Source organism: Alosa sapidissima, chromosome 3, assembly GCF_018492685.1.
Source record: "Alosa sapidissima isolate fAloSap1 chromosome 3, fAloSap1.pri, whole genome shotgun sequence".
NCBI lineage: Eukaryota > Metazoa > Chordata > Actinopteri > Clupeiformes > Clupeidae > Alosa > Alosa sapidissima.
The window spans coordinates 22,107,232-22,135,220 of NC_055959.1; the positions used below are offsets into that span (position 1 = coordinate 22,107,232).

Here is a 27,989-nt window from a genome sequence, read left to right on the forward strand (position 1 = left end):
ACTGGGCGGGTCTGTCTACTCACTTCTTCGGAGAAGTCCGTATTTTTCTCTAGTCTAGTTTGTTCATTCCAAGCCGAAGAGCGTGAAAAGCTTTTGGCTTTATAGGCTACATTAAAAACCATGAAAGCAGTTTGAACGTTGTGGTTACAAAGTTGGATATACGCATTTATCCAGCCATGGATGGTGAGGACGAGACTACGAAATATGGTAAGACTAACTTGAAAACGTTCATAGAACAATTATTTAGATATGCGAGTGGTATATTATTGATGGTTACTTGGCACCACATGGTTAAATTAAATATCTAGTTTATTGTTAGTAGGTCTATCGCATGTCCAGTGCCCTAATCGTTCACGTAGCGTTGGCCCAGGCCAAGTCTGACACTTTTCAGAGTCAGTCAGTCAGAAAGCTCACTGTGGAAAACGCATGTCCTGCCTGCCTGCGTGGTTAATGTTTACTCCTGCATGTTCATGTACACTCATGCACGGTAGATTTGTGCACTGTGGAAGTATGCATTAGCATTAATCCATAGAATCCAATTACGCTTTTGTACTCAACGTATGTTAAGTAATCTTTTACAATATTACTTCTGTGCGCGTTTTCAGTGAAACAGTAAAATTAATACCAGATGAATGCTTGGCACACGTCATGGATTCAGGGCTTGAATACATGTCCTGGATGTGATATAGTTTGACTGGAAACTACTGTACAGTGCAGCCTACTGAATAAATCATGTGATAGTCTGTCTCTAACATCGAAACGTCTGTAGAGTTAAGTGAATTGAAAGGAAACAGAAATGAAACGAGACAAAAATATCTCCCTTCTTTCTCTCCCTGTGTGTGTTACACTATAAGAAGTTTAAGGTTTCAAAAATTTAAACTTGCAGCACACTCACAGAAAGGTCTTCAGCAGAACTGTTGAGCTTCTGTGAAAGACTTCAAGTCATGTCAGTCAGGCCAAACTCTGTGGACGCCTAACTAAGCATAGCATGTGACTTCCCAGGGGTCTCAGCGTCCTAACTCAGGCCTGCCATCGCATCCCCAGGTGTCACATTCCTCCACGTATAGCATCCCAGAGAATAGCTCCTCTCCATTGGTGGGAGGTGGACAACACTGGGTTGATAAAAATAGAGGAGTTAATTTGCAAATGCTTTTGGAGTCACCCGTGATCTAAGAATAGGTTGTGGAATAGCTTCATCAGCAACAATGTGGGGAGGCAGACTCTGGTGTCTGATCTCCCAGACAAGGATTATTGTTGGAGTGACACTACAACAGGGATGGACCACTTCATACCCTATTATATGTCCTTTCACTTAACTATATCTGTTGGTTTCTGATTTGAACTCTGAAATCAGAGTATGAATTGGGTTTCATGGATAAAGTGACACCTCTGATTTCTAGAAAGGCAGCCCACGTGTTTAAGTGATGTCTTGTGCATATGTTTCCTCATTCAAGAGAGAGAAGTCTTCTCCCTGGTTATGATTTCACCCCATTAATGCCTATTGTGTGCAAAGGAGTGAAGCAACATCTGAGAGAGCAGTAACATCCTAAACCACAAGCCAAGCCTGATGAGTCACTCGAGCCATGTTGTTCTTACTCTCTCTCTCTTTCTCTCTCTCCCCATCGATCTAAACAAAACTATCTCTTTATTTCTCTCTCTGTTTGCCTGGTATCTAATTGCTCATTTATGGCATTTCCTGTCTCAGTCCCTCCTCAGTGCTCCACACAGCCATAGCCTCTCTGAGTGGCGTACACAGATGCCCAGACAAATACGCGCTCTGGCCTATTTGTCCAAATGCAATAGTATTAGCTGAATCAAATCAGATTTGGTGGTTGCCTGGGTGACCCTTTGGCATATCAAAGATCCTCTGATTTAACCCTCTCTGCCTGTGATTTCTTTATAGCAAATGGAAAAAATGTCAAGCCAGTCATGCTAATTATGAGACAGGAAGCTGTTGTTGAGGAAACTGCCGGTCAACGGCCCCTCAAGACGCTGCCAGCTGTTTTTCTGCGGCTGTTGTTCACATCATAAAAAAATGGCTCTCAGTCTTGAGGCTCGGTGGGACTGTTTACCATCGATTTCATTTTGTGTGTGAACTCTGTGGCTCATGCATTATGCATTTAGCCACTCTGAGAGAGCAGCCGGGTGAATTGGTAACACTCAGCTCCACCTTCATTTCTCTGTTTTGCAAGAAGAGCCCTCTGAGAGAGAGCGTATTGTTTCTTTGTTAATGGAGAGACATAATGATATCCACGCTTTATCCGAAGGCTCCTGGCTTCTCATGGGAGGAAACTAACAGCTCCTAAGAGAGCAGATATAGAAGGGAAATTGTTCCGCAAAAATTGCACTTTAATGTGGTGATGAGAGTATTAACAGTGAGTTGCTGGCGTACCCTAATTTCCCGACTATTAGCCACGGTTTATACATTGATTTGGCAAAATTTCTTCAGCTGTGAGATTAATATGGGGCAGTTAATATGGTATTAATATGGGTTTGTTTTTTTAACTTGCATAAAACATAAAACTGTCCTGCGGTTTATACACAATGCAGCTAATACACAGGAAATTACTAAAGGCCTGTTTGGCACACAGAAAGTTGTGGAGCTGTGCTGGAGTGTGCTAGCTCTAGCAGCACCACCAGAATGTACCAGGAGTCCCTCTCCAACACACACACATTTACACAAGCACACACATATAGTCTCATTGACACAAACCATGTCTGCACTGCTTCATACATGCATGCTGTACATACATACATGCATACATGCATGCATACATATTTAGAGAGAGGCTACATCAGGCCAGTTACATGTTAAGGTTTAAGCCCTTGCAGAAGAGCTGTGAGATGTGTGTGTGTGTGTGTGTGTGTGTGTGTGTGTGTGTGTGTGTGTGTGTGTGTGTGTGTGTGTGTGTGCGCGCGCACGCTTTGTGTTTATGTGTATGTGTGTGAAGGTGTGTCCACGAGGAACTCAGCCCCACCTGTGTGTCCATGCAGAATGAGTGGGTGTATTTCCTGCAGGCCCTGTCGGGGCTATATCAGGAAAGCCCAAATCACAGAGCAGCAGAACTGCACTGTACCATACACAGCCCTGCTCAGAGACTTAGATTACATGTAATTGTAGTCTATATATATTATATATATTTACACACACACACACACACATGCAGTGAGGCCCTTTGAAAGTGGAGCGGGGCTCTGTGATGTTTATTTTTGGCGCTGGTGGGGTTTTGTGCTGTGCTGTAGTTTAGCACTGTTCTGGTGCCCATGCTGCTGGGAGCAGTAGCACAGCTGGCCTCCATTACTGGGCCTGGTTCTCCCCGCGGAACCACGCCTGTTCTGAGGGCGGCTATGTGAAGGGACGGGGTGGGGCTGGGGTGGATGGAACAGAGATGCCCTGCAGAGGGAGATGTGTGTCTCTCTCTCTCTCTCTCTCTCTCTCATTCCCTCACTGTCCTTGCTTACCTGTCTGACTGGAATTGGGTCCAGACAGACTGGAGGTGTTAGTTTCGGGATGAGAGGATGATCTTCAAAAGAGTGTTGTGTCTAGTGTTGCTGTGATGGTGGGGGAGAAGTGTGGGAAATTTAATAGAATATTCTCTTACTCCATAGAACTATTGATGAAAAGGATAATAGTGTGGAGAATGGTGGTGGCACCTCACAAAATTTCCATATTATTCAAAATTTATATTCAGTCCAAATGACCTCACAAATGGCTGACATCAAATGAAAAAAGATCCATGCAGTGTGTTACGGCTGTATGTGTTCCCTGTGATGTATATTTGTTCCGGTGCTCTCCCTCCTCTCTACCTCTGCTCAGGTGCTCTGCTTGTAATGACCTTGATTGGCAACACCTGGCTTGGTGATTGATTGGGAGTTAAAGGATAATTCCGGTGTGATTTTGACCTAAAGGGTGTTGAAACATAGATAGATAGATAGATAGATACAATATATAGATACTTTATTGATCCTCAAGGGGAAATTCAAGGGTCTCAGTAGCATACAGACATAACACACAACATGCACTTACAACAGAAATGGTAAACATTAGTATAGTATAAACATATAACTAAACTCCACTGTACAATAAAGACAGTAGAAGATAAGATAAGAAACTAACAGAGCGGATGACATTCATTGATCGTCTTGTAAATAAACTACCAGTGCTTTTTCAAAGTTCTCCATGTCTCGTTTTAAATGTCAAGACCCTCGGAAGTCTACCAATGAAGTATGGAGCTACTTTGAGCCTCGTAAATGGTGTAAAACAGTGATTTATTTGCATGGCTAGGCCGATGCCCGAGGCACCGCAACGAAACACTGTTGGTAGCATTGGCTAACTAGCGCCAGATTTCTGAGTGCAGGGGACAAGCCGAGGTGAGCTATGAGACATATGTTCACACTCGGTATCATGTTTCAACACACTTTAGGTCAATATCACACCGGAATTCTCCTTTAAAGGCTCCAGGATCCAGTTCCTCAGGAGAGGCTTTTGGTGTGGGGACTGCTGGCTGTCTTGCTGCCTCTCAGCCTGGGATTGTCTCGTCTTTTGATTTGGACTTTGTGTCATGTCTATGTAGTGTTTTGTTATGGTTTATCTTGATGTAATAAATCCCACTGGTATTTTTTTTTTGGTATTTACCCCATTTTTGTATTTATTAGTAATAAATTGTTATTTATTAGGATTTGGGGTCAGTGGTGGGTTTTTGCTCACCCCTACCTAAAGGGCCACGTAAAGGTGGGGTGTAACACAGTGGCACTAGGGTTTATAAATTAACTGACACACTTGATCCCACTGGCTGTTCAGCTTCCAGTTTATCAAAGCAAGCAAGACAGCGTTCTCTCTGTAATGTGATATATTAAAAAGAAACATATCAAGAAGCTAGTGAGAATGTAGGCTAAACACGTGCTGGACTCATTACTTGTACTTCGGTTTGTATCGTAAGAACTTGTATCTTAGTTGAAATTTGTAGCTCAACCCCTGAAGCCAGCTTCAGAGTTTGTGTCCTGTTGATGTTTCGCACGCAGAAGGATGTGAAAATCTCTGTCCTCCATGGTGGAGCTGTTCTCTTGGCTGTCGTGGGACCACCCTGATGGAACAGTCCCACGTCCAGCAGCCATGTCTATTTTTATTCTCACACTCCTAGCCGTTCCTTTTCCTTAGGTTTTGGCTGCCTTACGACTTGGCTCAGCCCACGCAAAACATGGCCGCCACTTTTGTCTGACTAGAGTGTGTAGTAGTGGAGAACCAGCCCTGCGTCTTGTGGTGGGGTGTCACGTACTCATTTAGGGCTGATGCTCTGGAGGTAATTACATGTCTCAACACTGGAGCCATCAAGCAATTTTGCTCATAGGAATTCAATGGTATGTCTTGGCTTGATTTAATATACACATAAGCACAATTAAGTGGATTAAATGGTTGAGATCATATTTGCCCCCGTGGAATTATTGTAAGTTTAATTTATTACAACATTTGTATTTGGTAGGAACATCATGGAGCACATGGGTAGTTTCACAGTTAAGCTCTCAAAGACTGAACATTAAACCTTGATGTCTTTTTTTGATGCTCATTATATAGCCCTACACATGTTAGATATATATATGTTGAAGGATCTCATGTCATGCCAACTGGTAGCCATTCTAAAATATGCACACTTATTGGAAGTGTGTTGGAATTGACATCTGCAACAAGTAGTTTACTTAAAAATGAAATTGAAATTATCCAACATGATGACATAGTTTGAGGTATACATGCATTCACAGTGATTGTGAAATTATTTAAAAAATCAGTTACATTACATTACATTACATTTGGCTGACGCATTTTTAGCCAAAGCGACTTACAACATGGTAAACAGTTTAATTTTTAGAGCAATTCTCAACAATTTTAGGACAATTTAAAAAGCATTAGAGTACAGTAAGAATAAGTGCATCAGTGAGTGCTGTTTTTAACAGTTACTTGTCAGTTTAAGACGGCTGGTGAGTGCTAGGATCAGCAAGACTTGTTGTAAGTGTTGCTATGAGAGGAGATGTTCTCTAAAGAGCTGGGTCTTCAGGAGTTTTTTGAAAATGGAGAGGGATGTCCCTGCCCTTGTAGGAACTGGCAGTGTGTTCCACCAACGAGGAACAACAGATGAGAAAAGTTTGGATTGGCCTGAGCGTACCGGTGGTAGAGCTAGACGTCGTTCGTCTGAGGAGCGCAGGGGTCTGGAGGTAGCGTATGTCTGTATGAGGACATTCAAGTAGGTGGGAGCAGAACCGGAGACTACTTTGTAGGCAAGCGTTAGAGCCTTGAATTTGATGCGGGCCGCCATAGGTAGCCAGTGTAGCTGGATGAGCAGCGGGGTAACATGTGCCCTTTTGGGTTGGTTGTAGACCAGGCGCGCCGCCGCGTTCTGGATCATCTGAAGTGGTTTCACTGCGCAGGCTGGAAGACCTGACCAGAATCCATGACATGGATTTAGAAGCATAGCTATATTTATTAAGAGTGAGCTCAGGAGAAGACAGACACATAATCAGTGCTGCATAAGGATCAAACACCATCTACCAGACCTCAACAGATATGTGGCTGCAATAACACTTGATACCACCAGGGGACAGTAAAAACATCTTGCATTGTTGTCTACCTGCCAGGAAACATTTAAATCATTCCATTGCAACATTCTTCCTAATCCCCACTGACACAAACTTCACTAGAAATATACTGAAACAGTCTGGTGTAAAGGTTACTGAAGACGTGCCTCCCAGTTTTTATCAGTACTTTGTCCAGATGACAGACTGCAGTGCTTAGCTTATTACTCATCAGGTCAAATAAGTAACACCTGAAGCTCAACATATTTTACTTTAGAATTGTTTGCACAAAGGGATTGTGAAAATGAACCTTCCATGAGAATATAATTCTAGCAAAAGGAGAACCAGCTAGCAAGGGTTAAAAACAGGGAGATTAGACTTTTTGAGTTTGTGAGTTGTTGTAGCACCAGCTCTACCTTGATAGGTAGCCAAGTTCCCACCCCTCCCTCCCCCAACAAATGAGCTACCCGTGGAAGTCTCAGGGGGCTTGACTGAATGAAACCAGAAAACAAACAAAAGGCACAGGACCAAGAAGAGCTGCGCTCAATAGCAACAGCTCGACTGAACAGACAGGGAGGGAAACTGCCGATAGATACCCACGGTAACAAACTGGCCAGACAGGTTTGTCTCACACGCTACTCCTCCCACATACATACACTCTGCTATACAGAGAGGAAGAGGAAGTGAGAGGCAGTTGGTTTAGTTGGTGTGGGTTAAGTTGAACTCTCAGGTGGGGAGAAAGACAAGAGTTGTAAAGGAGAGACGAGAGGACCGGAAACCAACCGCAGAGAGGACAGTGAAGATGGCTGAGGAGGAGTCCCACTATGGCAAGCACGGTAAATGTCAGCCCTCTCCCTCACATGTGCGCTCTCTTAAGCAGGGAGAGTTCTCGGAGGGCACAGGTGTTTTGGAGCCGGCTTGGGCAGATCACAGGAAGCTGGGAGGGAGTGCATGAGAGAGGTGCCGCGACTGCTATATGCTTGTTGGCTGTGGAGTTTCTCGACCGAAACTTCAGAGATAACAGGTGCACACCAATAGGCATGCAGAGAGGACAAGTTCTGGTATTACCAGCTATGGAGCTTTGGGTGGAATAAGGTTGCTCGCTGTGTGTTGCTGGAAAAAATACAAGTTAGTCTACCAGCCACTGCTTTGTTTGTTTGTTGTGTTTTGAATGGAATTAAAGTGGAGGTATCCCCACAGAGGTGTTTCAGAGGTCAGTGTGAGTGTTAAAGCCATATTTACTGGTAAATAATTTGGTTTTATTTGCTTGAATCTTTTTCTATATGCCTCTTGTAGGGCTTTGTTTTTGTTTGTTTGTCTTTGTACCTTTTGTTGACCCACTTTCTCGGTTAGTCAGTGCTCTTGTTCTCTCTCGCTCTCTCTCTCTCTCTCCTCCCACCAAATGCACTTGATCGCACACCATGCTCTTAGTTTGAAGACAAACATTCACTGATGCTCTCTTTCTTTCTCTTTCTTTCTTTCTTTCTTTCTCTTTCTCCCTTGCACTCTGCAGAAGACTTCAGTGAGAAGCTAGCTTGTGTGTGGTTGTAAAGAGCCTATGTCATCAGACATGCAGGAGATGCTGAGAGCATGAGTGTCTGCACTCCTCCATGTATTATTGATTTAAGGTCAACACAGACAGAAAATCACACAGACCGATCAGTGCATAGTAGTCGGCCGCTTTACTGCAGTCATGCAAAAGTGAATGTTTAGAGGTCAGTGTTTACTTGTGGGGAGAGTTTAAAAAGAAGAATGTGGTTGCCCAAACATTAGCTTCAGTCTGATTTTGTAGACATGCAACGTGAATTTCAGATCATGCTTGAAAGACACACGCTCATTAAGAGTATTGGTTTCAGAACTTCTGATTTTTATATTCATAACTTATGTCCTGATCTTTTTGTTATGTTCTTCCACATATGAGATGACCATATATCTGTGTGTGACTGTGTTCAGAGATAAAGGGAATATTATGTTTTTGCAGTGTTTCACTGTTAGGGCTGTCACTTTACGTTCGAAAATCGATTGCACAATCGATTGGACCAAACAACACAAGTTTCGAAAACTAAAATAGGGAATCGATTTTAACCAAATATAAAATAATTCCGAAGTGCAGAAAGCATTGCGAACGCTAAAAAGAAAATTCCCACCAATTTTACGCACCGGGAACAGCTGTTTCAATCAGCTGCTGTGCTGCTCGTGTTTTGCCAAAAAATGGAGGACAACGCGATCAACCTGTGCGACATGTAGAGAGACGAGTGATAGGCCCTAATAACTTGATTTTTGGTATGTCAAACTATGGAGAAGAACAAAGCGGTAGGCTACGCAACCTGTGCAATCGAGTTCTACGTAGGCGAAATTTGTTTGACGTAAACACAGACACAGCTAGGTTGAAGCCTGCTGTCATGTCACTGATGTAATGGCAGTCCACTCGGTTTACTGGTTTTCGAGAATGTTGCACTTCTGTTTGTCATTGTGCACGAAACTTCACGCCAATAAATCAGAAATATTGCTGGCTTGCGTCTACAATCGTCCTAATGCAGTTGTTTGTGGATTGGCCTATATTTGGCGTTGAAAATGGAAACGTCTTTAGACATAAAAAATCGATTTTACAATCGATTCAATGAACACTATGTCTCAAAAACAGGAATTTTTCACAAAAGTGACAGCCCTATTCACTGTTCTGCATGGGTGCAACCCCCCTGCATCAGTAGCTATCTCTCCAGATTGCTAGGTTAGCATTATTCAGAGTCTGATTTAGTGTGGTTGTCTAGTTAGAGCAGCTGGTGGATCTTTAGGTGAAGTCATGCTGTCTCTCCCCTTTAATGCACATCATTGTAAATTAAACTCTGTTCTTGATTTTTCCTACCATTGGTCTGACTGGGTCTTCATGCATCTGTGGTACCAAAATGACCATCATGTCATGTGGGATGAGGTCTGTTTAAATGGTACCATTTACATTTGTCACAATCAAGAGACTTTATATGAAGTATAAAGTGTCCTCTGAATATAATTTCCAGTTATTATTATATATCATTAAAGCAACATCAAAGAGTTTTTTTTGTACCTTAAAATAAAGTTTCCAAAATCGTTTCAGTGGTTCATCAATTCGGCACTTCTGCATTCACTTCGCGACCCTCTATCGGCTATAACCACACTATGTAAGTTTGCCAGATCGGGTAGCGGATCTGTAGTTCGATGGAATGAGATATAAGAAACTACAAATTTCAATTGCTTCTGATGTCGCAATACATCATACTTTCATAAAATCATACAACATAGTCTACCTTGTCTGTGGACATCGTTATTTGCAAAGCCAGTGCTAGATAAACAAATAGTGTGTGTGCGACAGAGGAAAAGTGCTTCATTCGTATTCATTCGTAGCTGTCCTGAACTCTGTGACTGTTTGTGTGAACTTGCATTTAAACCTGAGATTGTTCTGTCCCCTTTGGGTAAAGTCACTTTAGGTCATGAGTCATCCGTTGGTGTCATTTGGCCTCGTCACCTTGTTGCTACATTGCATCAGGTGGATTAGTCGAATATTTCTTTTTTAAGCCAAAATGACTTTGATCTCTCTAACCTCAACCAATTGTTTGTGACCTGGAATTCCGATCTCCTTGTACTTCTAAAGGGGTCACAATGTCTTTTCTGCTTAAAGTTGGCTTGCAATGCAGTTTCTGAAGACCATAAGGGTGACTGCTAACTTCTTTCTTTCTCTTTGTTATCTTCTTTCTTTTGGCAAGTCTTTCTTGACTCCTTCAGAATCAGGGTCCAATGGCCATCAAATGTTGTATGACTGAAAGTTTACAACCAGTTGCAAACTCACACATTTTTGTGTCTAGAGTCTACAGTGGGGCAGTGGAAGACTACCATATGTTGCCGAAGTTCAAGGACATTTGTGAAGCCATTTGTACAATGGAATGTAGTTCAATTTGTTGGACATGGCAATGCTCCTAGCGTTAACTCAAACAGGCTGGCATTAATGAAGATCAGGAGACTCTAGGGAAGAAGAGCATTCAAGGCCAAAAAGAAAGTGGTCATTCTCTCTCTCTCTCTCTCTCTCGCTCTCTCTCTCTCTCTCTCTCTCTCTCTCTCTCTCTCTCTCTCTCTCTCTCTCTCTCTGTACAAAGATGACGAGAAAGAGGTCCACTTATGTTCATAGAGAAGTTCATATACAGAGGTTCACAAAGAAAGGTTCTCACATTAAAGTGTAAAAGGCCTGGGTGTACATACTGTAACGCCTACATTGGGGTGTTACTCCATTACTTACAGGGCTTTGAGAGTGAGAAAGCTGGTAGTAACTTACAGTAATTTACAGTGTATTAGCCTTATTGTGTATAAACCGCAGGACCATGCAGGATCATCCAGGCCAAACGTGACGATTTTGCTACCTACTATATTCCTATTTATTCCTTTTTTTGACCCCCCCTCCGTAAAAAATGCTGTATCTTGGAAAGTATTGATCTTACATAAAAGTAATTTTACAGTGTGTCTCCTGGGTAACACCTGGTATTTTTTTCAGAATCTTTTAAGACCTAAGTGCGTGGGCCCTGGTTGAATTGACGTGGAATGACCCTAGAGGTTGTGGTATTTACGCCTTGGAGGAAATGAATGAGATGGGCTTACTCATCCTACACCCCTGTTGTTTTCAAGCTTTAAAGCCAACAATCTGTTCTCAAAATACATTACAAAGTACATTTGTGTAGGCTATTATTTTATGCCCATCATAGATTCCAACACATCATGTCATAGATCCCTATACACATAAAATGTTCCAATTCAAATATTAAGAATTGAAAACAAACAAACAAAATAGTGTGTGTGTGTGTGTGTGTGTGTGTGTGTGACTGTCCTTCTAAAAAATTTGTGACTAGTTGTTTGTCATCTGTCCTTGTTTTGAGGAGGGTTATAGTAATGTGTGGCCATTGTTGTGGTGTGGACTTGTTGTTCAGGCAATCTCAGTATGAATGTGCATCATGCTGTCGGCCTAGTGTAAAGATAGGGTTGGGTTGGGGGGGGGGGGGCGGGTCAGTGGAGGCCTGTGTGAATCACTAAGGAGGAATGTTGTGGGTTGCCAGGCGTGTCTGTCCTGGGGGAGGAATAACATTTCACTCGTGGCTGTGTGGGAATGCCACACGCACTGGCTTCTGGAGATCCCTTATGGAAAAGGCAGCGGAACATATGAAGATAACTGTTCTTATAGGGACTACTCAGTAATTAGAGGATACTTATGGTTAACTGTCCAGTGAATAGAGATATCATGTTATCCTTTCTATTCTAATACCTTTTCTGTTTTCTGTGCCCCCTCTATCTGAATTGCTCCCACTGTTAACTGGAGAGACTTTGGTTTTTACTTTGGTTTTGTGGATATTCCCTGTTGTTTATTATCTATGTAGAGGCAACAATATGTGCACCACCAGCATCAGTCTAAATTAATAAATGCTCCCCCCCCCCCCCCCCCCCCCCTTTGTTCAGGTGAACCCAGGAAGTATGACCCCACCTTCAAAGGACCAATCCACAACAGGTAAAGAAAAGTAGAGCTGAACTGAAATGCCAAGAGGTGGAAAGCCTCTCTCTCATTAAGGGCTTATTTTCATAGTCGATTAATCTGTCGATTATTTTCTCGATTAGTTGATCGCTAAAATGTTAGAAAATGGTAAAAAAAAATAATGTTGATCAGTCTTTTCCCAATTAATTAGTTGTTGCAACCCTACTCTCATTTCCTCTCTAACACCCACTCTTCCTCTCGCCATCTCTCCAATGACAGGGGCTGCACAGACATTGTTTGCTGCATCCTCTTTATTGTGGCCATCCTGGGCTACTTTGCCGTTGGCATTCTGGGTGAGTGAGACATCACAGAAAAGAGAGTATTTGTTTAACATCTGTGTGCCAAATCTAAGATATTCAAATAGCGCAGGAGCTGTGGCAGAAGCGGCAGCATCCGTACCACATGCGGGTTCTAGTGCCCACGGGGAAACGGGTTTGAATCCGACCCACAGTCATTTCCCGATCCCACCCATATCTCTCCTGCTCGCTTCTTGTCACTCCTCACGCTCCTATCTGATTAAAGGCAAAAAGACCAAACATAATATGATTAATATGATTGTTAAGATGGATCAAATTTCAGTTGTCATTAGTCTTACAGTGTATATTTATTATTACAACGACATTAGGGCCAGTTCCATAAAACCAGGCTGGCAAAAACAACATCTATCTAATAATAGAGGCTATGTTATCAGTTTTGTGTGTGAATGTTTGTGTGCGCGCTAAGAGCTATTGCATTGTTAAGACACTGATAAGAGTAGGCCACAGGTTTTCTCCAGCATTGGGTTTGTCATTGGTGTATTCCTGGACTTTGAGGTTGTGCCAGGACCAGGGCCAGTCCCTGGTGCCTGTAGGAGTATGTGTTGGCCAGTCTGTGATGGTGTGTTGGTCTCTCTCCCCTCTAAGCCTGGTCCCAGGGCGATCCCCGCAAGGTGATCTACCCCACTGACAGCAGAGGCCAGTTCTGTGGACAGGCTGGCACGCCACTGGCGTAAGTTCCTCCCATCTTTCTCGAGTTCGCCTAAATGCTATGATCCACATTACTGGTTGTTGGTGTGCTTTGTATTTTGAAAATGCCTCTGACCACACACCACATCTTTGGTTTGGAGCCGAACATTCACTGATTCACTTTATCTGTAAATCTACAATAGCCCCTACCCCCATCTCTCCCTTCCTCTCTTCATCCCTCCCTCCATGTTCTGTATGGCAGGAAGAAGACCAAGCTGTTCTACTTTAACATCATGAAGTGTGCCAACCCCATGGTGTTGTTGGAGTTCCAGTGCCCTACCACTCAGGTTGCTACCCTGTCCCCCTCTCTCTCACCTCCCAGAGCCTCTTTGATATCCTTCCACCATTAGTCATAGGGTGTTGTCACGTTCAGCATTCTAAACAGACTCAGATCAATGACTCAGCAAGTGTGAAGTGAACACTCCAAATGACTCAGTAAGTGTGAAGTGAACACTCCAAACCAACTCCGATCCATCTAAAGGGAAACATACGAGAGAAGCTGTAGTGCAGTTAAAAGGCTGTTACCACTCTGCATTAGGGTCAATGCCTGTCAAATCAGACAGAATCCAGGAAAATGGTTGTTCCCCCGTTTAGATTTTGCTCAAAGTTTGTCTACATAATGTTTAGGTCCCAGAAGTTAGACCTGTAAAATATTTTTTTTTTCTATTCCAATGTTTTCAGTAGTTTTTTTTACCCTTATCATCAATTTTACACTCATCATGGTGGCCATGTTTGGACATTGATATCTTAAAAAGCTGTACTCCTAGCCTGCACAATTTTGTAAGATTGAAGACAAACATGTTTTCAGTATGACTGGACCATTAAAAGTTTGTTTGCCCATTAGTAGCCCTAGATTTGGAACAAACCAATCAGTATTTAGTCTGCAAATACAATACTTTATGAATGTCGAACGATGTTGGAATAGGCCTACCTCAATTTATAGTCATTTCATGCTTAGAGTGCCAATGATGTACCATGTTTCCTTCATTGTATACCTGTGCATTTTCATTCTTGTCCCTGAGGTAAAACAATGATTTTGACTTTATTTCTTTACCTATGGAACAACATTGGCACTTTGTACACTAAATGCCCATACACTGAGCTACTGCCACATAGATTTTCATGTGCCTACTAGCTACCCTTACACATACCATTCTACTCATCTGAAAATGACCGAAAATCACAACCTTCCCATGTTTTAATACTTAAAACCTTCAAGCCCATTATATGTGGAGACCTCAAATATTGTTAATAACATTAATGAAAGGCATTGCTCCATTGTGGTGGAAGTATGCTCGCCCTAAATCGGGCGGACCAATCAAATCAGGCTTTACGATGATGGACAGGTGAGCAACAGCGCCTGGTCTATCACGTCATCCGAGCACGCTTAGATTAGGATCATGTTTGAAACAAATACACTGTGGCTAGAAGGATACATGGCTTTTAAGACCCCATATAGAAAATTCATATTATTATGACCGCCGCGCAGCGAAGCCTCATATAGGTTTAGTCAGGGGTTTTTTTTTTTTTCTTTTTTTTTTTTTTTTTCTTTTTCGCATGTCCAAATTTCCGTCAAGGATTCCCGGGACACTGAAAGACCGGGGTAGACGAAACTTGGTGGGCATGTAACCCCATATGGATAGCATGGAACCATCGTTTTTTGTTTTGATCTGTAGCCCCCCCCCCGCTGGACTGCACCCCCCGAAAGGAGGGTAGGGCAGACACAGTTTTCTGTGAATATCTTGAGAACCGTAAGGTTTAGGAGGACCATTTTTTTTTTGTATGTTGATCTCAAGGGGCCATGTCAACCCATTCCATAACCACTCATTTCATGTATAGCGCCTCCAAATGCATGCCAAGTTTTGTGAACTTTCGTGCATGGGGGGCCTTACAATAAAATAATTTATGTGTACATTTAGTGGCCGTACACCAACAAGGATTCCCGGGACACTGAAAGACCGGGGTACACGAAACTTGGTGGGCATGTAATCCCACATGGATAGCATGGAACCATCATTTTTCGTTTTGATCTGGTGCCAGAGGTTTCGTTTTCCGGACATTTTGATGATATGCCGGTCAAATATATTGTCGCTTCTTAATTACCTAGTCAAGTTGAGGAAAACTGGCTATGTAGCTTAAAGAATGACATAATCAAGCTGAATAGAATGTAACATGTTCATTAGCCTAACTTACGTAAACATGCCTAACAAGATCTAGCCAGTATCTATGTTTTCATGGACAGCAAGAGTCCGCTTCGTTCATTGTTTTAAAAAGGCTACGTTGTTTGTTGCTGCTACCCACGTTATCTTGGTTCCACTGTTTAACTTGCACAGATGCGCACACACAAGAATGAGCGCTCACACCACTACCCCCTAAGGCTATGCCTCTTTATTTGATAACAATACATTAAGAAATATTTCCTATTCTGGGAAATGTTTAGTTTCTTTTTCTTTCGGTCCGGTTCAATGATACCGTTTAATTGTGCCGGAAATTATCCGCGGACCAGCAATCTCCTAGTCGAGGAGGCCCTAACCCTGCAGATCATAGACAGAGAAAGCATAGGCCTACTGTATGCTTTGGGTACAGAACACAGTTGCATGTCCAGTGTACACGGAGAAAGACAGTGTCTTGGAGGGGCCGCAACCAGGCAACTCCTCTTCCAACGTCATAGTTCCGACAGATACGCCCGACACTTAGGCCTATGCATTTTATCTGGTGGTGGTGGAGTTGACCGGACATCTGAGGCTTCAGACGTTACCAATTTATCATCATCCATTGCGTCTGGCCTCTGAAAAAACTTTTAAGACTAGTCTGCCTGGGCCTGGCCATGTTTGAACCGCCTCACTTATTTGTTCGTTGTTTAACATGGATGTTTTAAGCGTGCACTTCCGATTTGAAATGTTTCCTATTTGAAATGCAGCATAGGCTATGCGTGTTGTTTAATAGCTTTCAAACGGTAGAGCCTGTACATTTGAAAACATAGCCAAAGGACGTATTGCTTTAATATAGGCTTACATTTTAAGGCTTATTCTCAAATTCAGATTGCGTTAGGGGGGCGGGATTATTAGCCAATTCCAATCGGACAATTTGACCGGAGAGATTTAATTTTGTCTGACATTTTTTTGCCGGCCAATGTCTGGTAATTACCGGACAACGGAAACCCTGCAGTAGACATATATACGCATGCATGCACATGCACACACACAGGCACATAAACAGGCAAACACACAAGCACATGCACGCACACACACCCACCCACCCACACACACACACATAAACATAAACATGTACACGCACACATGCACACAATTCAAGAATTTCTCAGAATTATGAACAGGCAAGATGGGGGTGGGGTTGTATAAAATGTATTTTACATGTGAAATCTATGAACTAATCATGTTTTGGTACTTGTTGTCTAGCAGATACCAGTGAGAATTGAGTGTGCATAACGCAATTCAGTGAGAATCACATATGCCTTTCAGCGTGACTTATTTTTGTGGAAAACATGTGCTGGACTGGGCGGCGGTCATATTTTGTACCGCTCTGCGGTACATCTAGTTTTTATTATATTAATGCCCAAACATTGGAATGACCTTTATAGTGTGTGTGTGTTCAGAAAAATATATATATTTATGAAACAAACCACCACACTAATCATGTTTTTGTTTGTTTGTACCTAATGATGAATAATGATGAAAATACATAACTAACCCAAAGCAACTATATAGCCCATAGTCCAAAGCAGTAAGTGTGAGACCCCCAGAGAAGGTATAGTGTGAACAGAAAGAAAACTTGAGGCCCCATCAGAGCTGAAGTGCACCAGAAAGACTTCAGAGTCCTCTTTCAAATGAACTCGCAATGTAAATACAAAATGAACTGAGTCCCTTTTGTTTTGGTCCACTTTATGGTCACCTTTTAGGGGATTTGAGTTTGGTTCTTTTAAAAGGACTATATGTGAAAACACCCTTAGTCCTGACCGTTAATTCTTTTTTCCTTTCATCAGCTGTGTGTAGAGAAATGTCCAAAGCAATTCATGACCTTGTTGAAAGCACATGCTGTAAGCAAAGACTGGGATTACTACAAAGATTTCTGTAAGGAAGGTGCAACTAAAGCAAAGGTGAGTCCAGTGTGTGTGTGTGTTTCGTGTGTGTGTGTGTGTGTGTGTGTTTCGTGTGTGTGTGTGTGTGTGTGTGTGTGTGTTTCGTGTGTGTGTGTGTGTGTGTGTGTGTTTCGTGTGTGTGTGTGCGCGCGCACGTGCGGCTTGTGACACAAGTTGATCTGAACTGTTTTGTTCTTGCTGTAGACTGCACAGGAGATTCTAAAGGAGGGCCTGTGTCCTGCCATGCTTCTGCCAAGCAAATCCTGTAAGTCCTGGATACCCATACTCTGCAGTTTAATCAGTAAATACCCTTAACATGTATTCTAGTATACTGCTTAACTAAAAAGGTATTTTAAGGCCACAAAGTATGAAGTACAAACAAATGCAAAAAAGTTAAAAGCCAAAAACATAAAATAATCCTATCTCTGTTTCATCAAAATGATGTAAAATGACTGAGACTCATGAGAGAAAGTAATGGTCTCCCCTTTTAAAGAAGCCCTATGCAGGTCTGGTTATTCCTTCGCTGTTTCTGGGTTTTCGCTGGATTTGGGCTCGTATTTTTCACGACACTGTCAGTGACTGCTATGCTAAATCCCCACTAGCTAGGCGAGCTAGCCATCAAGAAACCAAGCTAAACACATACAGGGCTCACAATAAAACGGTCAAGCAAACACTGTTCAAAAAACATTGTTCAAGAGACTATCAAACCACATTACAAAAACGAAGTTCACCCAAGGGTAGGCTACTTACAATTTCAACAGCAACAAAGCCAAGTTGGCGTCCGTTTTGCAGTCTTCTTCGAAACTACAATCTGACTACATTTTCGAGGCTCGATTGGATACTTCTACGAAGTCACATCCGGTTTTGTTCGGACCGTGAACAGAAAGTTGCATATTGCATATTGTTGCAAGTTGCATATATCTGCGGAGAAGCGATAGGGGGAGACGAAGCACCCACCAAACAACCCAGAAAGTGTATCAGAACGACTCTCAACCTGCATAATTAAGGTCATTTTTGCTAAAATTGTTGCATAGTGCTTCTTTAAGGGCCCAAGGCGTCACATTATCCTCCAGCACATGTGGGCCAGCCTACAGTATGTGTGCCCCTCGGCTCATTAACCTGCCTGTCTCCTCTGCTCTGCTGCAGTCACCCGCAGGTGCTTCCCTGCCCTCAGCAGGAAGGGCCAGGACGTGCTCGTGGGCAACCAGTCGCAGTTTGATGATGGGAGTGGCCTAAGACCCGCCAAAGACCTGCTCGATGGAGTGAAGTGAGTTTCAAACTTTTCCCAACCCGGGATGGGCCTCTCCATCTACCACAAGATGCTGATTGCTTACTAATGTTGTTTGTGATTTCAGAGGTAGCATCATGGTTATTTGTACTGATTGCAGGGGAAATGGGGGAAGGCTATCGACCCAAGCTGGAGAGCAATAAATCCCTGTTGAAACTAACCTTTCCTCCAGTCAATTAGGTTATGCCTGGGCGACAAATTGAATACTACGCCAACATTTGAATGCACTGATCACTGTTCAAGTCTGATTTATTCATCTGGCAAATTAAGATCACATTCCCTTTATCTAAAGAGTGACATTTAAACTTTACACATATTTCTGTAGAATGAAAGAACGAGCAAACCTGCATTGAAAGAAAAATAAGAAGTTTGTTTTGGAAGATTCAATCTATTGAACGACTCACAATTCTGGGAAGAGGTAGGGTAGTGTAATTTTGTAATTGAAATGATGAAGCATCCATCCAAAGTACTGTTCTTTTCACCTACACAGCAAGCAGAAAGAGAACGCGTTTAGGTTCATGAGTTCGCAACCTCCCATACCAGTCTTATTATATACTGCTCACTGCTGCTCCTTCTTACCTGAGCCCACATCTTTCAATTACTTATTAAACTCTGCTTTTCTTGACGGACAGAAATGCCTCTGTGGTTATTGAAGCACGACAAGTGGCCATGAAGATCTTTGAAGACTACACACAGTCATGGTACTGGATCCTAATGTGAGTGCACCAGTCAAGGGCTTGGTCTTTCATTTTGCCTGCTCTGTAAATTGAAATGTGATCTCCATTATCTCTTTATTCTCTCATTCCATAGAGCACTAGTGCTGGCCATGGTCATCAGTCTCATCTTCATTGTCCTGCTGCGCTTCCTAGCTGGCATCATGGTGTGGGTCATGATCGTCTTGGTCATCTTGGTGATCGGATATGGTAAGCCCCTCTCTCAGCCCCCGCATCCATAAATATGTCTTATAAGTTCTTGATTCAGATTCATTCTTCTTGTTCTCTGCACAATGACAATAAAGTTGAATCTAATCTAATCTAATCTAATTTCAGCCTGCTCGATACTCTCTGTATTGGCTTGTATAAATTGGATTAAGTTCAGTTACCTCCATGTCCCTCTGAGTAGTCGTCTGGTCTCCCTCCTCCAGGTATCTTCCACTGCTACATGGAGTATGCCCACCTGAAGGATGAGCCGGGGGCGGACATCACGCTCCAAGAGCTGGGCCTCCAGATGGACGTCTCCATCTACCTGCAGATCAGACAGACATGGCTGGCTTTCAGTAAGTACAGTACCAACGTTTGAATAAAAGAATAGTAACTGTGCACCCTCCATTTTCTGAAATAAACCATTTGAATGAATGATTTTTGCTTGTATGGGCATGGATAATATGGACACAGCAGTCCAAATGTCCATCTTATATCCACTGCCATTTTCACAATTTGCCCCATGCATGGTCACATCCACATCATCTGTCCACAGTGATCATCTTGGCCATCCTGGAGGTCATCATCATCCTCCTCCTCATCTTCCTCCGAAAGAGGATCCTTATTGCCATCGCTCTCATCAAGGAGGCCAGCAGGTCTGTGACCAGTGGGCTGGGCCCGTGCCTCATAGTCCACTCAGTCACGCCCAGACACTGACGCAGGCAGAGACATTGACTGCACTGTCTAGTCATCACTTCCCCAAAGCTCACGCACACAACACTGCTGCTAACTTTTAACTACCTGTACATTAACACACACATGTCACCTGAGGGGTACAGTATATTACGAAGCAAGGTTACTGGCTTACCTTGGTGAGTTACAGCTGATCTAACTGATGTCACTTCAGAGACAATACATGTAAAGGGTTCTTTTGGAGAAAAGAGGTTAGTCCTGAAGTTAGGTTTTACCTAGCTTGAGTTGCTACAGCCAGCAGCTAACGTAGCCAGGCAGCTACAGCACTACACTCTGGGGGCATGTAAGTGGGAGCTCACGGACATACCCCCAGAGTGTAGCGCCGGATTTCTCCTTTAACAGTAACTTTTTCTGTCCACAGGGCCATCGGTCACATGATGTCCTCTCTGTTCTACCCCCTGGTGACCTTTCTGCTGCTGGCCATAGTCATCGCCTACTGGGCAGTCACAGCCGTGTATCCTTTCTGCTGGAGTTGGCCCAGTGCATTATGGGTTCATCAAGCCCTTATCTTGCACTCTGCAGATGTTTCCTTTTTCTTTTCTAATTTTGTTTCGTGTACAGTTATAACCTGTCCAGGAAGCTGTTGAATGGATTGGCCGATGGGATACTGTAAGCCCACGCTGGTGTTAGATTGTCTAGTTTTAGGCTTATCTACAGACCCTAGCTCAACATAGACTCACTATGGCATAGTTGGGTATGAACTGGACCTCAAGGTCTATTTTGATATACATACTCAGTCTGTTTTATATGTAATCAGTCATCAGATAATATATCTTTGGCACCAAAACTGCAACAAAATGGGGGAAAATGAGTAATGTTGCCTGTTGCAATACACCGTGTTTGTATTCCCTTGACCCACCCTGGCCAGGTTCCTGTCCACTTCCAATGAACCCATTTATAAAGTCTTCAATGAGACCGAGTGTGAGTTCGGGAGACAGACATGTAACCCTGAGGTCAGTATAAATGCACATACACATTACAAGAATTCTGACGTATACACACACACACACATAACGCATATACTTGCACCCACGCTGACACACTTTCTCCTCTCTGCAGAACTTCAGCACATCTGATATGAAGACCAAGTGCCCCGACTCTGAGTGCCTGTTTGCCTTCTACGGCGGGGAGACTGTTTACCACAAGTACCTCATTGGCCTGCAGTTCTACAACGTCTTCCTGTTTTTCTGGTGTGCTAACTTTGTGACTGCGCTGGGGCAGATGACTCTGGCAGGGGCGTTTGCCTCCTACTACTGGGCCTTCGTCAAGCCGGACGACATGCCCACCTGTCCCATCTTCTCCTCCCTCGGCAGGGCACTCAGGTGGGCGCTAGTTGCTTGGTTCAGGAAATGGTGGGAAATGTCAATCGGTGTTTCTTAAACCTTGAGATGACTTCCCCAAATGTCAGTCTTTTGTCAGGGTTCCCGCGGGTCCTTAAAAAGTCTTAAAATGTCTTAAATACAACTTTCGGTTTTTAGGGCCTAGAAAAGTCTTAAATTGTCTGGAATGTCTTGAAAAGGATGTATTAAATTTGTGTATGGGACCGCCAGCGAGTGTGAGAGAGCGAGTGAAATGTCTCCATCTGGTTTCGTGTATTTTTTTTAAACGGAAATCTATAAGTGACTGGCTACTGAAGGAAGTGTAGTGGTTGCAGAGTGAAGATGTTTTCACGGGTCGTTAAGTGTATCTGTTTGCATCTCTCCAGCGTGTTTTGCTGGCTTCGCCTAAGTAAATATCTCTCTAAGTTATAATAGCCTACCTGTAATATCGGTCTGCAGATTGCTTGCCAGCCTTTCCCAGTAGGCCTACTTCGCAAAAGTTGTGAAATAGGCCTATAACCGCATATTGTCGGCGACTGGCTACATAAAAAAAAACACATCTACAGGCTACTACAGACACAGGTGAAGAACAGTCAGCCTCAGCCAGTAGCACAACCAGATATGTACAGCCAGCTTCAAAAGCAAGCAGTCCAGACCCTAAAATTGGGCATTGAATAGCTGTGAAGGTAATTCACACACAATTATTTTCTTTCACCAAAATATATTTGGTAACTTCTGTAGACATCCCAAATGGGGTGGGTGTTAAAATAAAAAAAAATAGTAGAAGAGTTTCTACTATAGTAGAAAAAAAACTATTGCATAAAACAGTTTTAAGTTGTATCTTTTTTGCCGTGGTATAGTATTAATTTTTCCATTTAGATGTCTTGAAAAGGTCTTAAAAGTCTTTAAATTTGCACTTGGGAAATGTGCAGATACCCTGTTTTGTACAACTCAAAGATACTCAATTTAGTGTCGGAGAAGTAAAGAAACCAGGAAACATTTAGATTTATGAAGCTTGAATCAGAGAATTCAGACTTTTTTTTTTTTAATTACTCAAACCAATTAACCAATTATCAAAATGGATGGCAGTTAATCAATTCATTGTTAAAGCTCTAATTGTATGTACTTGACTGCATGTGTATGTCTATGAGCATGTACCTGTACACACACATTTATCTTTTTCCCCCTCTGCCACCCTGCCCTACCCTCCCTGTGCAGATATCACACAGGCTCCCTGGCCTTTGGCTCTCTGATCCTCTCCATAATCCAGGTGATCAGAGTGCTGCTGGAGTATCTGGATCACAAGCTCAAAGGTGAGGCAGCAGATGCACACCTATGTAGGCCTACCCTCAGCCATTCAACTGAGAACACACCCAGCAATCCATGTCATGTGTAGAAAAACAGAAAGTAATAGTACTTGATAGTATTTCACATGTATGTTGTCACGTTATGCTACTACTACTCCTACCGCTACCTTCGCTAGTTGCTGTGTGTGTTTTCATCTGTGTCACATTTTTCTTTATCGCTCTTAATCTTTAGGAGCCCAAAACAAATGTACAAAGTTCCTGTTGTGCTGTCTCAAGTGCTGCTTCTGGTGCCTGGAGAAATTCATCAAATTCATCAACAGGAATGCATATATCATGGTATGTCTCATGGGAAATATTTCTATTGGAGGTGACATTCCCTTGGGTTGGGATGAGGGTCAGTCGGTCGTTTAATCAGGTCATAACATTGTCTTGCAGTCGTTGTCTAATGTGACCACACCCGTATTTCCTAATCCTCTTGATCATCTGCTCTCATCAGGTAGCCATATATGGCAAAAACTTTTGCACTTCGGCCAGAGATGCCTTCTTCCTTCTAATGAGAAATATCATAAGGTGAGACAAATGGATTGTGAAGTGATGAGATCCTGAATGTCAAAGTCTTGTCAAACTTGCATTCTAATTCTGATTTATGTGTCTAGTCAAGCTCATACCCTGTTTTCTCTCATTTCTGCAGGGTTACTGTCTTGGACAAAGTGACTGACTTCCTGTTGTTTTTGGGAAAGCTTCTCATTGTAGGACTAGTAGGTGAGAGAAACTGTCTCCTTCCTGGAGACTTGAGTTCTATCACTAAATGAAAACTGAAAAACTGAATTCCATGGAGCTCGGTTTAGATGCCTACCCTGCAGAACTATGGATTTTCTAAAAGTTACTTTCTTACTTTTAAAAATACATCTGATCTGACATCTGACCCATCCTCCTCTCTGTCTTGTAGGGGTCTTTGCCTTCTTTTTCTTCTCTGGAAGAGTGAAGGCTTTCGAGGACACAGCACCCACTCTCAACTACTACTGGGTTCCCATCCTGGTAAGGGATTCATATTCATAACTCCCACATGCAGCATGCCACAGAAATAACATTCTATAACTATAGACCTCATGTTTTTGTATGTTCCTTGGTGACAAAGTTCTTTGATTCTCCATAATCATCCAAACAAACACAAATGTTCTTATTTTTTTGTTGTGGCTATTTGTAAGAGGGAAAGAGAGCTCATGCTCCTTGTCTGATCATCTCAGTGATGTCTGACAAGTTCATGTTCCTAATATGTACTTTTGTGTGTGTGTTCCTCTGTGTGTTCCTCTCTTTCCACAGACGGTTGTTGTTGGCTCTTACCTCATAGCCCATGGCTTCTTCAGCGTCTATGCCATGTGTGTGGACACACTTTTCCTCTGCTTCTGTAAGTCACCACAGACCACCACAGCTGTATATGGCGCGCGACACATGCTCTTTTAGCGGAAAGCCATTCTGTTCTACTCGGGAGGAACTGAAACCTTGCTGGCACCTCAATGTAATCTCAGAGTTTCAGCTGCACATGAGACTGTTTGGCACATATCGTAACACCCCCAATTATCACCACTTTTGTTCAGAAATTCTAAAACAACGATGTTTTTTAACACTTCAAAATAACATTTACTAAATGAACCTTACATTTTTCAGTAGCCATAGTTGTGTAGATTTGAACAAAATCTGGTCTGGTTCTTAACGGGAGCATTTACTGCCTGAAATATCCGATTTTGTTTACCACGCTCGGAGTTATAGTGCTGGCCTGATGGGTCGCCTATTTACACCGTTTCAACGGCACATGGACGGTTAGACCGAGAATTCTCGTCGTGAAATTAAAATTCCACTGGAGCTCCAAGCGGTTGTGTACACACAGCCTTACAACACTGTTTACAGCTCCTCGAGTCACGGTAAAATGTCATTTTTGGTACATAGTTAATTTAGATACACCTATGTTGTGCGTGGTTGCGTTTCTATAGGAGTCCGCTGTCTTGGTTTGTATAGAAATGGATATTAAGTGACACATACACGCAAGACGGTGGAAATACGGGACCGGTGGAAATAGGGGGAGTTACGATAGAAAGTCCTGTCTGTCTAAGCTAGTTTATTTGGCAGACCTCATTCCTTAAATACAAACAATGGACACCCTCACTCTACTCTTATTGTTCTGATTCCTGGGCTTTGGCTTTAGCTATGATGTGCCTCTGGGGAATATGCAATACCCGGAACATATTACCCTTTAGATATGCAATGATCATTTCATCTTCTCTTTACTGTCCTGTGCTATGTTCACCAACAGACCATGTAAGGATCACTCACACAGATGACCTCAGTATCAGCCACTATAATGCATGCTCTTGCTAATGCTCTATGCTTTTTTCCTCTTTTTAATCTCTGACCTATTTCCTTTTTCTCTTCTCCCTTTTATGTTTTGTCTTTTCTTCCATTTTCATCACCCTTACCACTGCCACTACTGTGACACTCTCCTCAAACTAACTCACTTTCTACACCTAATCAAATTGACATTTACTTACATTTCTTACAAATTTACTTACATTTCTGTATCTTTGCATCTCATATATATATATATATATATATATATATATATATATATATATATATATATATATATATATATATATATATATATACACACACACACACACACACACACACACACACACACACACACACACACACACACACACACACACACACACACACACACACACTTACTTGGACACACACCAACATCCCTGAAGGTGATGATCTGGAGAGGAATGATGGCTCTGCAGCAAGGCCCCACTACATGTCAGCAGAGATCCATGATATATTCTTTAAAGGCGACCAGGCAACACCGCAAGAGCGGGAGGATAAGGACGTCCAGCCTGCGGCTGAGTAGAGTGCAGGAGGACGGTGCTGAGGTCATTCAGCCTTTCTCCAAATCAGGACATTGTACTTTTGTACTTCAGTTAGACACACTAAGGGTGAAACACTAGGCTATGAATATGTATTGCCTCAACAATAATCATCAATATAATAAACAATATTGCCTCAACAACAAGTGGTGTAAATGTGTGGGGCAGTGATGGATTTTCTACATAAACATCTACATTCTCCATGCAGAAACTTATTAGTATGCTGATATACCCATTACTTTTCTTTGACAATGAGTTCTGATGAGTTTATCATGAAAAAACACTATGAATGTCTGCAATGCAATACAATCTCACATGCCTAATGTAAACTTACATAAACTCTCTCTCTCTCACTCAAACACACACTTACACATTCTCACCAACATACCATTTACTAAGTGAATGACTTACATGAGTGCCCTGAGTGGCTATCAAGCAGAGCCCCTTTAAGCAGAGCTCTGTAGGAGTAGTGGCGGAAGCTCTGAGTACATAGATGTTCCCCCACCTAAAGGCCTACACATCTGTGGTTCCATGTCCCCCCACCTAAAGGCCTACACATCTGTGGTTCCGTGTCCCCCCACCTAAAGGCCTACACATCTGTGGTTCTGTGTTCCCCCCACCTAAAGGCCTACACATCTGTGGTTCTGTGTCCCCCCCCCCCCCCCACCTAAAGGCCTACACATCTGTGGTTCCATGTGCCATTTTGTTTCATTTCTCTCTTTTTGTCTTCTACACAGTGGAGGATCTGGAGAGGAACGACGGCAGTGCAGAGAGACCCTACCTGATGCCTGACAATCTGCTCAAAGTTCTGAAGAAAAAGAACAAGACGGAGAGCGAGTAGTAGTGCTCCCCCAAGTGGCGTGAAGGTGTCGCTGAAGTGAAGTGGAGGATGACTGGAGCAGGTCTGCTGAACATCTCCGTTAAGCTAGTCTTTCCATAACTGCCATATAAACTGTATATAAAGAAGTATAAGGACAATTTTTGACCTCAACACTCAAAACTGATCAGGACCAGAAGATATATGGAGTTTTAATCAGAAGAAAGAACATATATCACACTTCTATGCAACTCGAAGAAGACTGGACACTGTTCTCTATGTGTATCCGTGTATCACATTTACACAGTTTTAGATAACATGAATGATATGTGACTGGGGTATGACATCACACCAAAGGCATTTTTATTTTTGTATTTTTTATTTTTTAAAATAATTTGTGACTTTTGTGTCTGGCAAAAAAACTGAAGTCCGTTACATAACAAAGCTTTAAAGTCAGCTGTAAGCACTACTAGCATTCTATTAGCATGAATATTGCTCAGTTTGAAATACAGTATCCGCTTTGGAATTCCAGTCCATATTTATAGAAAAAACTGTTATGCTTTGTGATTTGTTGTCTTGTTATTACATTATGTGAAGCCAATCTCAAATGTGCCTTATCCCATCTCAATAGCTAAAGAACACAAGTTTTTTTGTCTTTCCAAATATGTGTGCAATGTTTTTAGATTTTCTTTACTTTTACAATCTGCCAAAAGACACACAATTTTAAGTGAGTTAACCCTTTATTTGGAGTTGGTGCTTAAAAGGTTAATATGGAAAGTATGGAGTATGCCCTCAAATACTTTCATGTGTTTTAGTTTTGTTTCTGCTTGGAGCGTTGATATGTATTTATATGTTCAGTTTGGAAGAGAAATAAAGATGGAAAACATTTGTACTGACATTCCTTTTCATTTTATTCATTTCTTCCTTATGAGTCAAATAATAAACTAGATGTACCGCAGAGCGGTACAAAATATGACCGCCGCCCAGTCCAGCACATTTTCTCCACAAAAATAAATCACGCTGAAAGGCCTATATGATTCTAACTGTCTTATGCATTATCCACACTCAATTCTCACTGGTATCTGCTAGACAACAAGTACCAAAACATGATTAGTTCATAGATTTCACATGTAAAATTCATTTTATACAACCCCACCCCCATCTTGCCTGTTCATAATTCTGAGAAATTCTTGAAATGTGTGCGTGTACACGTTTATGTTTATGTGTGTGGGTGTGTGTGTGTGCGTGCTTGTGTGTTTGCCTGCGTATGTGTGTTTGTGCATGTGCATGCATGCGTACATATGTCTACTGTGTGAGTATGTATCATACGCATGATTACTGTGAATGTATGTGTGTGCGTGTGTATCTGTTTATGCACATGTGTGCACATGGAATGGGTTAACATGACCCCTGGAGGCAAACATACGGAAAAAATTGGTCATC

General features: G+C 42.4%; 1 protein-coding gene across 3 annotated transcripts; it reads left to right on the top strand.

The window, feature by feature from the left end:
• LOC121705337 (choline transporter-like protein 2) lies at positions 1-27,444 on the top strand. Of its 3 annotated transcripts, none has more exons than XM_042086265.1 (22): positions 1-207; positions 12,037-12,085; positions 12,329-12,402; positions 13,012-13,096; positions 13,316-13,400; positions 17,117-17,230; positions 17,417-17,477; positions 18,359-18,479; positions 19,133-19,216; positions 19,311-19,423; positions 19,645-19,776; positions 19,977-20,076; positions 20,535-20,627; positions 21,042-21,126; positions 21,233-21,495; positions 22,711-22,805; positions 23,032-23,135; positions 23,296-23,369; positions 23,491-23,561; positions 23,749-23,837; positions 24,123-24,207; positions 25,574-26,274. In XM_042086265.1, exons 1-22 carry the CDS (start codon positions 177-179, stop codon positions 25,711-25,713), a joined length of 2,148 nt encoding a protein of 715 aa, XP_041942199.1. In that variant the 5' UTR covers positions 1-176; the 3' UTR covers positions 25,714-26,274. The 3 variants fall into 3 exon arrangements, with proteins under 3 accessions (XP_041942199.1, XP_041942200.1, XP_041942198.1); XM_042086266.1 differs by lacking the exons at positions 1-207; positions 25,574-26,274 and adding exons at positions 7,192-7,400; positions 26,467-27,444; XM_042086264.1 differs by lacking the exon at positions 1-207 and adding an exon at positions 7,192-7,400.
• The last annotated feature ends 545 nt before the right edge of the window (positions 27,445-27,989 follow it).

Excerpts from the sequence above, each read along its gene's own strand:
- LOC121705337 (XM_042086264.1), top strand. The coding sequence starts at position 7,367 with ATGGCTGAGGAGGAGTCCCACTATGGCAAGCACG. Across the intron at positions 23,562-23,748 it reads TCTCATTGTAGGACTAGTAG|GGGTCTTTGCCTTCTTTTTC; the intron begins GTGAGAGAAACT and ends TCTGTCTTGTAG. Across the intron at positions 24,208-25,573 it reads CACACTTTTCCTCTGCTTCT|GTGATGATCTGGAGAGGAAT; the intron begins GTAAGTCACCAC and ends ACATCCCTGAAG.